Genomic DNA, 14,294 nt, shown 5'->3' on the forward strand with positions numbered 1-14,294 from the left:
AATTCAACCCTTGGTTGGTTTAGCCTCTTGATAGCAGCCTCAAATTTTAAAGATTTTAAAAGGTAACTAGTGCTTGAATTTTAAATTTTGGCATTTGGAATTATTCTAATAGTCTTTCCCTTTGCTAATTCTATTCAGCCACATTTCACTTTGGTAGACCCACCCACTTTAATTTAGTCATTTCTTATCTTTCCTTCCTTTTATTTAACCTTTTTAAATCTGAGATAGAGCTCTAATTATTTACCAGGGAGTGGAGGAGGAGACAAGAGGAACTAGTCTATTGTGAGACAAAGAGAAGCTTTTTTTAAAGAAAAAATAATAATCATATTATTCTCAAATTGCATTGCATTATCCTTTTGAATTTTTGCCAAGTCACTGAAGTCATGTCTTTATAACTGTTTAGAGGGTACTATTGTACATTTAGGAAAGATTCCTTAAGGCAAAGAAATGCTCTCATAATTTTAAACATATACCGTGCCGTATAACCTGATGGAAATAAATTATAATTCTGGTAGAATTTTACACAATGTTTGGGCTCTTATGACATCAGGAATTTGGACAATCTGTCATGAACTTCATTAACTGTCTTGAACATTGTTCCACCCACTTGAAAGAATGAACCTTCTACATGTCACTGATGTTTATTGAGTAAACCAAGGAGCAGTGTGTTTGTTAACACCTTAGGATACTTTTATCTCATTTATCCCAGGTCTTTGTTTTAAGGGATCCTCTTCCTAAGCATTCTCATTCCCTTCATTTCCAGGGACACTGCCCTAAAACAAAAGAAGTTGAAGCATTTTGATTGATCCCACGACTATGCACTTATATCTGCAAGATGTGCTACTGCTCTGAAACTTCCTATATCCAAAGCTACCCCAAACCTGACTCTAAGCACATTTACCTGCTTATTTTAAAACGGTCTCCATCCTCTCCTAATTGGCCATTATAGAGGAATTTAAAAAGGTATAAGTTAGACAAGCAATCAAAACACTTCTCTTCCTGGCTTTATCTCCAGCAGCCAACACCAGTAATGTTGAATGGTGTCTGAGCTTTTTGGTCTAAGGCTCTGGTTGTTTTATTTATAAAAGGAAATAACTGATAAAAGACCTTTTATATTACTAAACTACACGGGCCAGAGTTCTACTACTTGTACACATAGCTATTTCATGAGGGTCAGTGTGAATTCGAGAATAATAACAACTACCATGTTTTGGGTATTTATTAACTAAAACCACTATAGTAAACACTGCATACACTATTGAATTTATCTTCACAGCAACTCTGTAGGGTAGTCATAATTATCCTTTAAAAAAAAAAAACAGAAAAGCTGAGGGTATTTGTAAAGTAAGTTTACTAAGGACAGAGAGCTAAAAAGTTAATAAGTAGCAGAGCTGGAGCTCAATCCAGTTCAATCCTACATTAAAATCTTTGCCACAATGTCTCAAGGGAAAAGTACAAGAGATAGAGTGCTGAAGTCCTTGGCGTAATTTCTGCTCTAATTTCCTGGTTGCAGTCTCACTTACGGAAGACATAAAGCACATGATTTGGTTCACATGAATAAATAAGATATAATTTAAATTAGTTTGTGTTTACATATTATTATATATTAGTATATGGCCATTGGAAAATAATTTTATACAATTGAATAAATTACATTTTCCACTGCTTTTTCTCCAAATTCCAGAATGAAAATTTGAGTAGTAATATAGTTTTATAATTTATCCAGTAATAATAACAGCTTAAATATGGCATTCTTTCTAAAACAGTAGATATTAGTATAAAAATCATTAATAGTGTAGAAGAAGGTTATTAATACTGAGGGTCTGGAATTTCAACCTGTCTCCCCACCCAGCTCCTCCAGGGTGATTCTCAACCTCACTTACAGCCTTCCTGACAACATTCAACCCATCCTTGGAGAAGGCCAAGAGTAATACAAAGGTCTCTAGTAATAGCAAAAGAGAGCCAAGGAGCAAATATTTGGAAGAGGCCCACCGGTCATGCAATGAACCCTTATTAATGGATTTTCAAAGGTTGCTGTGACTCTATGTTCTGGATACAGACATCCAAAGAGGCAAAATCCTACCATACTCCTAAACATATTTAGTAGCTTAGCTTTGGTGTTTCTTTCTCAACTCAGCCTTTTTTTGTGCCTCATCATATTATGGTCAGGGAATCTTCACCCCTCCTATCATATAACTCCTCCTCAGAATTCCCTTCCTGCTGGACTCCTAGTTTACTCCCTCCCCTGCAGCTCATTCGGATATACTAAAAGCTGAATTGGTCACCACCTTAGATGATGGAAGCTGAATTGCAGGTGTATTAGGCATTCCTAAAGAGTTTTGTTTCTTGATGGATAAAAACAGTCAATATTCTGCTTGCGATTTCTCATATAACTATGTTTAACATGTTATTCACTTATAGTAAGCCGTTTAGGAAGCCTTCTTTTTTAAAGGTTTTTTGTTTTTTAGACAGATCAAGCTAGTGAGCTCGGCAGCCCATGTGAGCCAGGGGAGGGGCAGAGGGAGAGGGAGAGAGAGAATCTTAAGAAGACTCCATGCTCAGGGCCAAGCACAAGGCAGGACTTTATCTCACAACCCTGAGATCATGACCTGAGCCGAAATCAAGAGTCAGACATTCAACTGACTGAGCCACACAGGTTCCCCTTGGAAGCCTTCTTCTTCTTCTTTTTTTTTTTTTTTTTTTTTTTTTTTTTACCATGTATCTCAACTACTTGGAATTATATTCCATTTTCCTAGAACTGCAGATGAAGAAAGGGAGCCTGAGAAGATACTTGACTAATATAATCCATAACACTGCTGAGTTAACAAAAGTTAAAGTTATTATATTTATTTGTGTTCCTTTTTCTCTGAAAGGGTTATTTTCAGACAGCATTTCATGTAAGGAGATAATTTTAATCTTTTAGTAAAAAGTCTTGTTAATCATTTTTGCTGCTCTCTAAGAAATAACTTCAGAAAGTGTTCAGTGTTTCTCTTTTTCTGCTTCTCACCTTCTTTGTCTCAGACACATATTAACAAAAATGTTAACTCATTGAGCACTTATTTTGCATTAGCACAGTGCTGAGCATATTGTTTATGTTATCTCATTTAGTCTTTACCACAACCCCTATCATAAATAAGGAACCTGAAACTTAGAGACCTCAGATGATTTACCCAAAGTCGCTGAGATACTACAAGTATCAGTCAAGATCCACACCTAAGCGGTCTAATACCAGAATCCATTGCTGTGCTTTAACCTGATACTGTGCTGGCTGCTTCCATTTATTACTACGGTCCCTGAACTAGATCATCTGCTGGACCCTCCATATACCTTAGCTCATTAAATCTCCCTATCAACTTGATAGAGTTGGCATCATCATTCCCATCCAGGAGGGATGAAGTGGAGAGGGAAGGTAAATATCTTGCCCAGGATACTTGATTCTCAGAGTTCCAGCTTGCCCCCTATACCACAGTTTTCATACTGACTGAGTACTGGCTGCTTTTCAGAAAACTAGAATGCGAGTGATTTTGGTGACACTGAAAGAAAGCTAAATTAAGAGTCATTTAAAAAACTGTTTTAAGCATATTCAACTCTGAAGTCTTCCCAAAATAATTATTATTGTAAATGTTTTGAACACTTAAAAATGTCCTTCTTAAACCCAGGTTTATACAGTAGTCCTAATTTTGCATGATACTGAATCCTATATCTAATAAAAAAAAATCTAGAATAACTCCCCAAATCTACTACCTTTTGTCACAGACTAAGGTTTAACAGTACAATAGCTATTTAAAGTCTAATGGAGAGGCCATCTAAACCAAAACCATCCCTTTAAGGGAATTAGTATTTATTTAGTTTCATGGAAATTACTGATTTGTAATTATGAGAATAATAACAACAGTAATTTTAATATGGCTAACCTAAAGCACGTAATAATACTTTTCACCTTATTTTTTACTTTTTTTTCTCCGCTTAATACTACATGAAACTATAACTTCTAAAATTAAAGAGATAAGACCAGTTTAGAGAAATGTCTTTCACTAAGCACCTTTGGGTTTTATTAACATGCAGTCAGGAAAGTAAAGGAAATGTCACCTAGGCAGAATGCACCTAGAAAGTTTTAAATCATGTTTTAAGTCCAGGTGCAGTTGAGTTTTTAAAAATATTGTTACAACTTTAAAGACTAACAAAATGCCTGATTTCAGCTTATTGCTCTCCTGTTTTAAATTGTAAATGCCATAAGAATAGTAATGACTTCAATAATAACTTTAGAATAGACCTAAATTGAAGGTTTCTCATGATTAAAGAAAAATAGCCAGTGAATGATCTCTCCAAACAATATTTAGTTTATTATTCTCTTTTAAGTTGAAAGCAAAGGTTGCAGACAGAAACACCTGGGCTAGGCTTAGCGTGGCCTGGCACTGCTTTTATAATGACTCTGAAAATGAACTCTGAAAAAAATAATGGTTTGCAAAAGTGACATAGTAAAAACTGAACGTGATGAAAATATTTATATAGAATGTTCCCATTAAATGACATGTTTCAGTTCAATCATATTTAAGCAGAAAACTTTTTATAACCACTTTCATTGAAAAACTTACAAAAATTATTAGTCCATCCCCCTCCTTCAGCAACTGGGATATCATGATTACAATGATATTGTGTTTGGCAGGAGCTACAAATTCAAACACTCGAGCAGCCAGGTACAAAGGCATAACAAATGAACCAACTCAAACAAAGCATATCCAAGGAGAGCCCAACACCTAGCCCTTTAGTAATGGCCTCCAAATGTCTTTCACTAAGCAGTATTTTCTTGAAATCTGTCTTTTATTAAGTTCTGTGGTATTTGCCCATTACATTATATAACATCATGCAACATCACAGTGACCTATAATATTGCTACTACATCCGTTTTATAAATGAGAAAACGGGGGTACTAAAGGGATCAGGAATTAGTCTGTGGTCACAGATCCCCACATAGTGGTACCTATGGTAAATGCCAAGCAGTGTGACATCAGGACATGAGCCCCCACTCACTATTAATCTGGATTTAACTACTACGGAATGATAAGTGAAAGCCTTTATACATATTAACTCATTTAATCCCCACCATAACTATGAGAGGTAGGTACTAGTATTTATACCTGTTTTATAGATACTGGATCACAGAAAGATTACATAGCTAGTAACAGCGGTCTGTTTCCAGAGCCCCTGCTCTTGGTATTGTTCTCAGCTGGAATGATTTTTGCCCCCTCAGAGGACATGTCAATCTCCAGAGACATTTTGGCTGTTACAACAACTGCGGGAGGCAGGATATACTGACATCTAGTAGGTAGAGGCCAGGGATGTTGCTAAATAAATATCCTACAGTGCACCGAACAAGAACAGTGTGCCCACAACACGGAACACTCGGCCCAAAATGTCACTAGTGCCACTGATGAGAAACCCTGGTCTATGTGATTACTACTGTGCAACTATGCAAATAGAAAATATGCTATTGCAGTAAGATGGGGACTGACAACACAGAATTCAAAGTCTTCATCTTTAAATAAATCTCTGCTAGCAGATTGCTTTCACGTCATTTTTCTTCTAAAAAGTGAATTGTAAAAAAAAAATTATCCAGATAATTGAGTACTTTATTTAACAAGACATTGGGGTTTTTTTCATCTTACAATGATACTCAATAGTACAAATTCTCTACTAGCTTATAAAAATTTTTACTATGAGGTTCAGTTTTATAAAGAGAATCTTAAACACTTCTTGTTTTGGTCACTATTTAGGCACATTATTAAAATTCTCCCATACACCTCTACACGATTATCTCTTTAACTGGAATACTCCCAGTGAATCTTTCTTACCTCCTCTTCCCTTCTGACATTAGAAGTTATTTCCCACAAGTCACCGCGAAGGTGTTGGTGAAGAAGAAAAATGTGAAAGGAATCCTTTTGCCCTTAAATACTTAGCAGCTGTCTTGGCAATTGCTTTCCCTTCTCCCTTTTGCCCCTGAAATGCCTGTTATCTCTGTTAATTATTTTCAGGGTTTAGAGAAACAATATGTAATGGGTTAGACAGAGGGGGAGTTAGAGATGAGAAGTAGTGATGTCATCAGAATAAGACAGCTGGCCGAGAGGGAGTGTTCTGCTAGTGAAATACAAGACATAAAAGATAAAATATTTAAAAGATAATATACTTCATGGAGGAAAGGGGAAGGGGCTTCAAAAATGGTCATTAATCCACAGCTCTCCTGTCAACAGTGGTTTATGAAAACATCTGTTAAACATTTGTAATTTTAACAAACCTGCCTCGAAGTAGCTGGAATTTTCTCTTAATACAGATTTTTTTCTAGGGTTCAAAAAAATGTGTTCTTTTAAATTTAAAAATCCAATTGACCTTCTTAATGAGTTTCTGACCAAACTAGAACTTTTTAAATTTAAATTTCATTTACTTTTTGTCAACGTGACTTCCTGTTTTTGAAAAGAGGAAGAGATTAAGAAGGCCCCAAAAGCTGTTTATATTTTGGACTGTTCTTTAAATATTGATTTTATGTGAGTTAAGTATAAACTAGTTAAAAACATACGGATTAAATTTTCCTTAAAATATGAATGGTTTTTAAAATTAAGGGGGAATGCCTGGCAAACTGTAATTATTTTTTTTGTCAAAGAAAAATTTTTCAGAAGTAGTTGTTGCCATTAAAAAAAAAATATTCCCAATACAACTAGATTTACCCTTCCTTGCCTTGATCTCTTTAATTTACTAGCATTATGGAAACTGTCATAAATCTATTTTTTAAAATTTTTTTATTATGTTATGCTAGTCACCATATAGTACATCATTAGTTTTTGATGTAAAGTTCCATGATTCATTGTTTGCTTATAACACCCAGTGCTCCATGCTATAGGTGTCCTCCTTAATACCCATCACTGGCCTATCCCAATCCCCCACCTTCCTCCCCTCTGAAACCCTCAGTTTGTTTCCCCGAGTCCATAGTAAATCTATTTTAATAGTATACATAGTATTAAGAACAAGGCATAACAATTTATCTGGCAGAATTTATACTTTGGGAATTGATTTTCTATTACTTTAAAATCATATTCTTAAGAATTGCTCTGGGCAGAATTTTTTTTATGCAAATCCAAGTGGTAATACTTCTTTAACCTCTTCATAAATTAGCTTCATATCACATTTAAATGAAGTTCATGAAAATTTGATTTGTTTCTACCAGAACAATAATAGATTATATAGAAATAAAACGTATTTGTTATGGTTATCATCTTAGTCCATTCAGGCTGCTGTAACAAAACTCCATATACTGTGTGACTTATAAACAATAAAAATTTATTCCTAGCAGTTCTAGAGGTTGCGAAGATCTCTAAGATCAAGGCCCTGGCAGATTCGGGATCTGGTGAGAGCCTCATTTCTAGTTCATAGATGATATCTTCTAGCTGTAATGTTTCAACCACCTCACATGGTGGAAGGGGCAAGGTGGCTTCCTCCACTGGCCCTTTTTTGTAAGAGCATTAATCCCATTCATGAGGACTCCACCTTCATGATCTAATCATCTCCCAAAGGCGCACTTCCTAACACCATCACCTTGGAGGTTAGGATTTCAACAAGTGAATTTGAAGAGGAGGGCACGGATAATCAGATCCTAGCAGTTACTTATGTTAATGACAGTATTTTTAAAAACAAGGCTATCTCTTATATCTATGTATGTACATTTGATATGTGGGTCTCAGAGCTTAGGCTATAAGGGAAACTCTAGTTAAATTAGCTCTTTTACTAAGCTGACATAGTTTGCCCAAATACAGAAATGTTAACCAAGATGGTTTAGCAAAATTTCCCCTTAAAGAAAACACAATTAGCATTGGATGGTGAAAGGAGGAGTAAAAACTACAGTTATTTGAACTTGAATCACAGGGTACTAATTAGGCTCAGTCACATGATCCTCATTTGCAACTTAGCTAATGCAACTAAGCAGCAGTGAACAGGTGAGGACCACTGCAGGTGAAGTTTGACATCATCCCTCTGGGAACTGTCTAGTTAAGAAGTTGTTTTTGAGATCATCACTTTAATTTCTGGAAGAGCAATTATAAAAAGAAAAAATATCAAGTACAGTGTCTAACTATATAACTATAGATAGTATTCCATAGTTGGCAGATTTCTCATTTACTAAATTGTATACCCTTTCTCCTACTCTTCTCCAGCTTTCTCACTAACACAAAGAATGTCACAGTTGGCTGTGCGTAAGTTTTATTTATCAAAGTAAAACAGATTTATAATATATCACATGACCAAAAGGTTAAGTCTATTGAGAAGTTGAGAGATCTGTATACATCTTGTATAAGCTGTTGGAAATAAAAAAATCATGATAATTGCTATTTGGAGCACCTACTGTATGTAAGAAGCTGCGCTAAATAGATCACATACAATCAGGATCTTTTTAATCTTGCTGGCAATCATGGAAGGCAGAAACCACTGACATGTTACAGAGTATGGACCTGAGATAGAATTTTTATCATAAAGTGACAACCTGGGATTTGAATACAAGGGTTTCTCTTTCTAAACAAAGTTTATACTATATCATGTTATATATTGAATATCTATGTATGTATGTTTATACGTGCATATATTTGCATTTCAGCACTTGTTACTAAATTTCAGAATATGATTGTCACTAATGTGTCTCTATTTCTGAATAGTACGTTATCTTTCAGTTATATCACTGTGAGTCCATCTGAAGTTAATCTGAAGAGGTGCTGAACACACTTTGCACAATGTTGAATCAGACCTCTTCATTTTTCTGAGTTGAAGGTTATTATGGGGCTTTTGTCTAGAAAATATCCTTAAGATATTGATGTTGATCTTATTTTTTTAAAGAATTTAAGTGCCTCCAATAAAACCATAATCCTTCCAAACACAATACATTTTTATGTCAGTCATATGGTTTTCCTCATAATGGATGTTTGGGTATGTGTGGGATTGAGCTACTATATTTCACTCCCTTCTTTTTTTTATTATCCTTTGCAGGAACATCCCTCACTAGGCCAACTTTCTGAAAAGTTAATAGACAACAACATTAATGTCATCTTTGCAGTTCAAGGAAAACAGTTTCATTGGTATAAGGTACGTTATTCCCAAAAAATAAAAGTTAAAATGTTTACATTTGTAGTTGAAATTAGAATACTTCTTAGATCCCCAGGTAAGGATTCTAGAGTTATTGTACTTTGTACAATCTGAATTTAATAATGTATTAACTAATGTATCCCACACAGTGTCTTAAATTAGCATTTACATATAAATTTTATTTATGTAACACCTAGAACCAAGTGTGGGGACTCATACTTAGTGTGGTACTGGCTGTGACAATAACGGAGAAGACTTTTATCAGGTAAAAAATAGTTCACATTCCAACTACACCTTTGATGTCTGGATTCCTGCTTCAATTCTGGTCTGTGGGCATATTCTTATTGGGTTGGGGAACATCAACTTAGTTTTCAGTACTAACAACATACCTAGATTTGGTCTAGGTCATCCAATAAAGGAACAAGAGGAGCCACCAAAGTGGCTGACCCAGTCAGAGTTTTCCTACGTAAGAATAATACTGGTTTTGTCCACAATCCTTCAGGCCAGATGAGACCCACAAACAGAACAGATGTTTGACAACCATGGCACTCTGGCAGCATCGCGGGACCCACCTCCAACAAAAAACTGCTTCTGGGACCCTGTTGTTGTGTACTATTCACAGTCTTCTAGGTTCCTTTTTCCAAGAAACTCTCTTTTCTTCATTTTCATGATATTGTGATACCCTAATTTTTATTGCACATGTCTGTTCACTGGATCTCCATCTCCTTTGTTGTCTCTGCTGCTTCTTTCCACTCTCACTGTCCTTTACTTATTTCTTTTAATACTTCAGAGAAACTACATTTTCTTTCATCTTTAACAAATGCTTGAATCTATTTGCATTAGCCACAAAGCTGGTGTTCCCTCCACCAATTTCCCCAATACCTGACCACTGTATATCTCATCTGAAAGCACTACTTTAATCATGCCACTTCTTCCCTTAGAAATCTACAGTGAAACTTTAATCAATTCCCAAATTGGTATACCCTGGAACCCCTTTTTAATTTAATAACCATTAATATTCACAGAAGCAGGGCTCTAGCCCAAATTAAATGCTCAAACTACTTAATTAACAAAATAACAGATTCCACTTATTGAATACTTACTATTATCAGCCACTGAGTTTCTTAATATTAACTCATGTAATACTCGTAACAATGAAGGAAGTATTACCAATTTAAAGCCCATTTTAAAGATAAGGAAACACCTTCAGAGACGTTATATACTTGCCCAAACTTTCCTAACAGCTTAAGTCCTGTGCTCTTAACCTCTCAGCTTAATAGTTGAATTTCAGGAATGCGAACTGGTGCAGCCACTCTGGAAAACAGTATGGAGGTTCCTCAAAAAGTTAAAAATAGAACTACTCTGGGACCCAGCAATTGCAGTACTAGGTATTTACCCAAAGGATACAAAAATACAGATTCAAAGGGGTACATGTACCCCAGTGTTTATAGCAGCATTATCAACAATAGCCAAACTATGGAAAGATCCCCAATGTCCATTGATTGATAAATGGATGAATAAGATGTGGTACACACACACACACACACACACACACACACGAATATTACTCAGACATCAAAAAGAACGAAGTCTTGACATTTGCGGTGCTATGGATGGAGCTACAGTGCATTGAGATAAGTCAGAGAAAGACAAATACCATATGATTTCACTCATATGTGGAATTTAAGAAACAAAAAACTGATGATTATGAACACATGGGAGGGTGAAAAAAAGAAAAAGAGAGAGAGGGAAACAAACCATAAGAGAGTCTTAAAGACAGAGAACAAACAGAGGGTTGATGGAGGGAGGTGGGTGATGGGTATTAGGAGGGCACTTGATATAATGAGCACTGCGTGTTGTGTGTAAGTGATGAATCACTGAATTCTACTCCTGAAACCTATATTGCACTGTATGATAACTAACTAGAATTTAAATAAAAATTTGAAAAGAAAAAGAATCAGACCATAACTTAAAAAAATAAACTTTTACTATAGAGAGAAAAAAAAATGGTTGAATTTCAAATTATTGTGCAGCTTACTACTTTAGGCTCATCCTTCTCTGCTATGTATTATTTCTTGATGTTATTATTGGCTTTAGCAGTTTCTCCCTACTCCTTTAAAAAGATTTTCATTGACTAATAAAACCATAAACCAGGTTTATTAATTGAATTATGTGCAAAGTATGACTCAACAGGCTCAGAAAGCCTGACAAGTTTTGCCAAGAGTCCTGTGTATGTCTTTGCAGTCACCTATTTTGGCTGCCTAGAGATATTTTTATCAACCACCTTCATCTGGGTTATAACAGCCTCCTAACCTGTCTCCCATATTCATCCTCCACCTGGCTGCAGAATGATCTATTAAATCACAATTGTGACCAAAGTTCTCCCTAGTGGTTCTCTGTGATTTAAAGGATCAAGTCTTTAAACGTGGCATATGAGACCATCTGGTCCCTGCTTGCCTCTCTTATTCTCCATTATTCTCTGCCTTACACTTGTCACTCTAGCCATGCTTTTAAGCTTCCTGTGCACACACACTCACCAGGCTCTTTCTTTCCTTTGTGCCTTTGTTCTCGCTACCTCTCCCTCCTGCCTGGAAGTCTCTTTCCCTCATCACTTGGCTCACTCTTAGTCAAGATACAGCTCATGTGTCATCTCCTCCAGGAAACAATCCCTGATAGTCTTCCCCAGCCCTCAAATGCTTGCTGGGCATCCCTCAGGGTCTGTGCATATCTCTGTTACTTCATGTGCACATTGTTTTTTGAAATTGTCATTTATATACCTGTGAGATCCTCAAAGATGGAAACTCCAAAGTGGTACATAATAGGTACTCAATAAAGGTTAGATAAATGGCTTTTAGAAATCTGTGAGTGATACATTTCCCCTATAACCTAAGATACCAAATTGTTAATGTCCAAGTAGTGGCTGGCATACAGCAGGAACTTAATGATACCTGTGAATGGTAAAATGAGTGTATAATCGGATTTTAAGACTTTCCATAATCTGATTCCTTAAAAATATTCAGCCTTCACTCCAGTCAGATTGGTTTCTTCTCTTTTCTTACTTCATCTAGAACTCAGGTAAACCTTTAAGCCTTTGCTAATTCTCATTTTCTCATTAGGAATACTTAGAGTTTTCTCCATAATTGTTAAGTGACATCCATCAAGAATACCCACCCCATGAAGCTTCCACTTGTGACAATGATTTGTTTTCTCTATTCTGGGCCAACATGTCCTAAAAGTCACTCCATGGAACAGTAGTTCTGCAAAATACTTACATCTGTTACATGAGAAAAGGGTTTTGTAATTTAAAAATGTTGGAAATGCTGCAACAAATACTGCTACCTTATTTCCAAGACTTCTCTGAACCTTCACTTTGCAAGTGTGCATTTTGAGTACCTAAGTGGAAGAAACCATATGCAAAACTTCCCAAACTTATTTGCCCTCAGAACTCTTTTGATAACTATGTCCCATGGAACGTGGAAGATACTTTGGGAAATCCTGGTCTGTACTTTGATTGGGTTTTTAGGTCAACATGTAATTTGTGCACACATACACGCTCACGCACATACACATACACACACTCCCATTTCAGGTGTATGTGGTCTGGCGTCCTACTTGGTTGCTGAATATTTTTCTTGTATCTTATATTTTTTCATTCATGCAATGGCTCACCTTCCACTTATAACTATAAGAATTTTTAATATTTGTTGATTACTGAGCCAGTGTATACTACTGTCATTAAGTAAATATTATTGGTATGTTTTCTAGGACCTTCTACCCCTCTTGCCCGGCACCATTGCTGGTGAAATAGAATCAAAGGCTGCAAACCTCAATAATTTGGTAGTAGAAGCCTATCAGGTATGTATATATTACACACAATCTTTTCATATAAACTTTTAACCCCAGTTTCTACGGCAAAATACAAATTAGTGTCCTATCATCTTGAGAGGAACAGTGGACAGAAAATTAGGTTAAAAATTAGAAACCTGAATTTAGCCCTGGCTCTATCACTAACTAGCCATGTAAACTTGGGAAAGTCACTTCAGCTTTCTTTACCTCACTGTCTCATTGACAGTAAACTCAAGTTTGGCTAGAGGCCATCTAAATTTTCTTCTAAATCGAATGTTCAATAAGTCACCAAATCATGGCTATCGAACATAGTTTATTACCAGAAATGTCACAATTTCCTATGTCATAAAAATAAAGAAATCCACACTATTTAAAGCAACAAACTGTCAGGGAAATCGAACTATCTGGGATATAGAGATTACTGAGAGGACTCTATTGGGGTCTCCTAGATCAATCATTGGATTGTTTAATCAGTTATTTTAGCAGTGTTATCAAATTAGTTTGATTAAAAGAATCACCTTAAGAGGTATACTATTTTATTGAATTGGCAGTTGTATGCTGTCCCTAGTCTATGAAGACTGAGTGCCAAATGCAAAGATTTACAGAAACATCTGCTCTCTCAGTGTAGGTCATTCCTGGATAGTATAATCACTGTTAAGATGTTGTAATAATTGTGATTGTTACTTTAATACCACTGAGAAACAGATACTTTCCATATCTGACCTCATTTAATCCACACAACCAATCCATAAGGGAGATGTTAGTACTCCCATTTTGTATTTATAGAACCTCAGAGAAGCTAAACAAGCTACCCAAAGGTCAAACAAGCAGAAGGATCAGGACCAGAACCCAGGTGTTTCTTAACTCTAGGTCTCAGGTGCTTCCTTCTGTGTGATAACACCTTTTTTCTTTCTTTCTCTCTTTCTTATAAACTATCCAAAGGTATGCTTTACTCTACCTTGAACTTATGAACCACTGATAAAGTCTCACTTCCCAAATTCTCTGATTCTCCTACTTATACAGTAGGGATGAATAGTGTACACAGTAGCCCAAGCATTGTGAGAAACCTCAGGCTTCTCTTCTCATTTTCTCCATGCAGCATCTGCCTTCTACTTGAGCACAAAAGGGAAAGTCAGGAAGTAGACACAGGATAGAAAATGAAGGACTTGTTTAAACTTTATTCTTTAAAAAGAAAAATAAATCTTGTGAGTTTTTTTTTTTTTTTTTTTTTTTGCCAAGGAATTGTACTATGTCTGAAAACTATGTTGGATGAAATAAGGAAGAACATCTTTAATTATTTTTATTTCTCACTGTTACCAAAGAACATTAGG

The 14,294-nt window shown here is 35.8% G+C and overlaps 1 protein-coding gene across 4 annotated transcripts in view; it reads left to right on the forward strand.

The window, feature by feature from the left end:
* Positions 1–14,294, forward strand: part of ITGB8 (integrin subunit beta 8) — a 75,540-nt gene that overhangs the window by 47,702 nt on the left and 13,544 nt on the right. For all 4 annotated transcript variants that reach the window (XM_057304349.1, XM_057304351.1, XM_026507192.4 and 1 more), the window contains 2 exons: positions 9,022–9,117; positions 12,883–12,972. In XM_057304349.1, the coding sequence (XP_057160332.1) occupies positions 9,022–9,117; positions 12,883–12,972 (186 nt within the window). The remainder of the gene's footprint in view (positions 1–9,021; positions 9,118–12,882; positions 12,973–14,294) is intronic.

Source organism: Ursus arctos, unplaced genomic scaffold (assembly GCF_023065955.2).
Source record: "Ursus arctos isolate Adak ecotype North America unplaced genomic scaffold, UrsArc2.0 scaffold_3, whole genome shotgun sequence".
NCBI lineage: Eukaryota > Metazoa > Chordata > Mammalia > Carnivora > Ursidae > Ursus > Ursus arctos.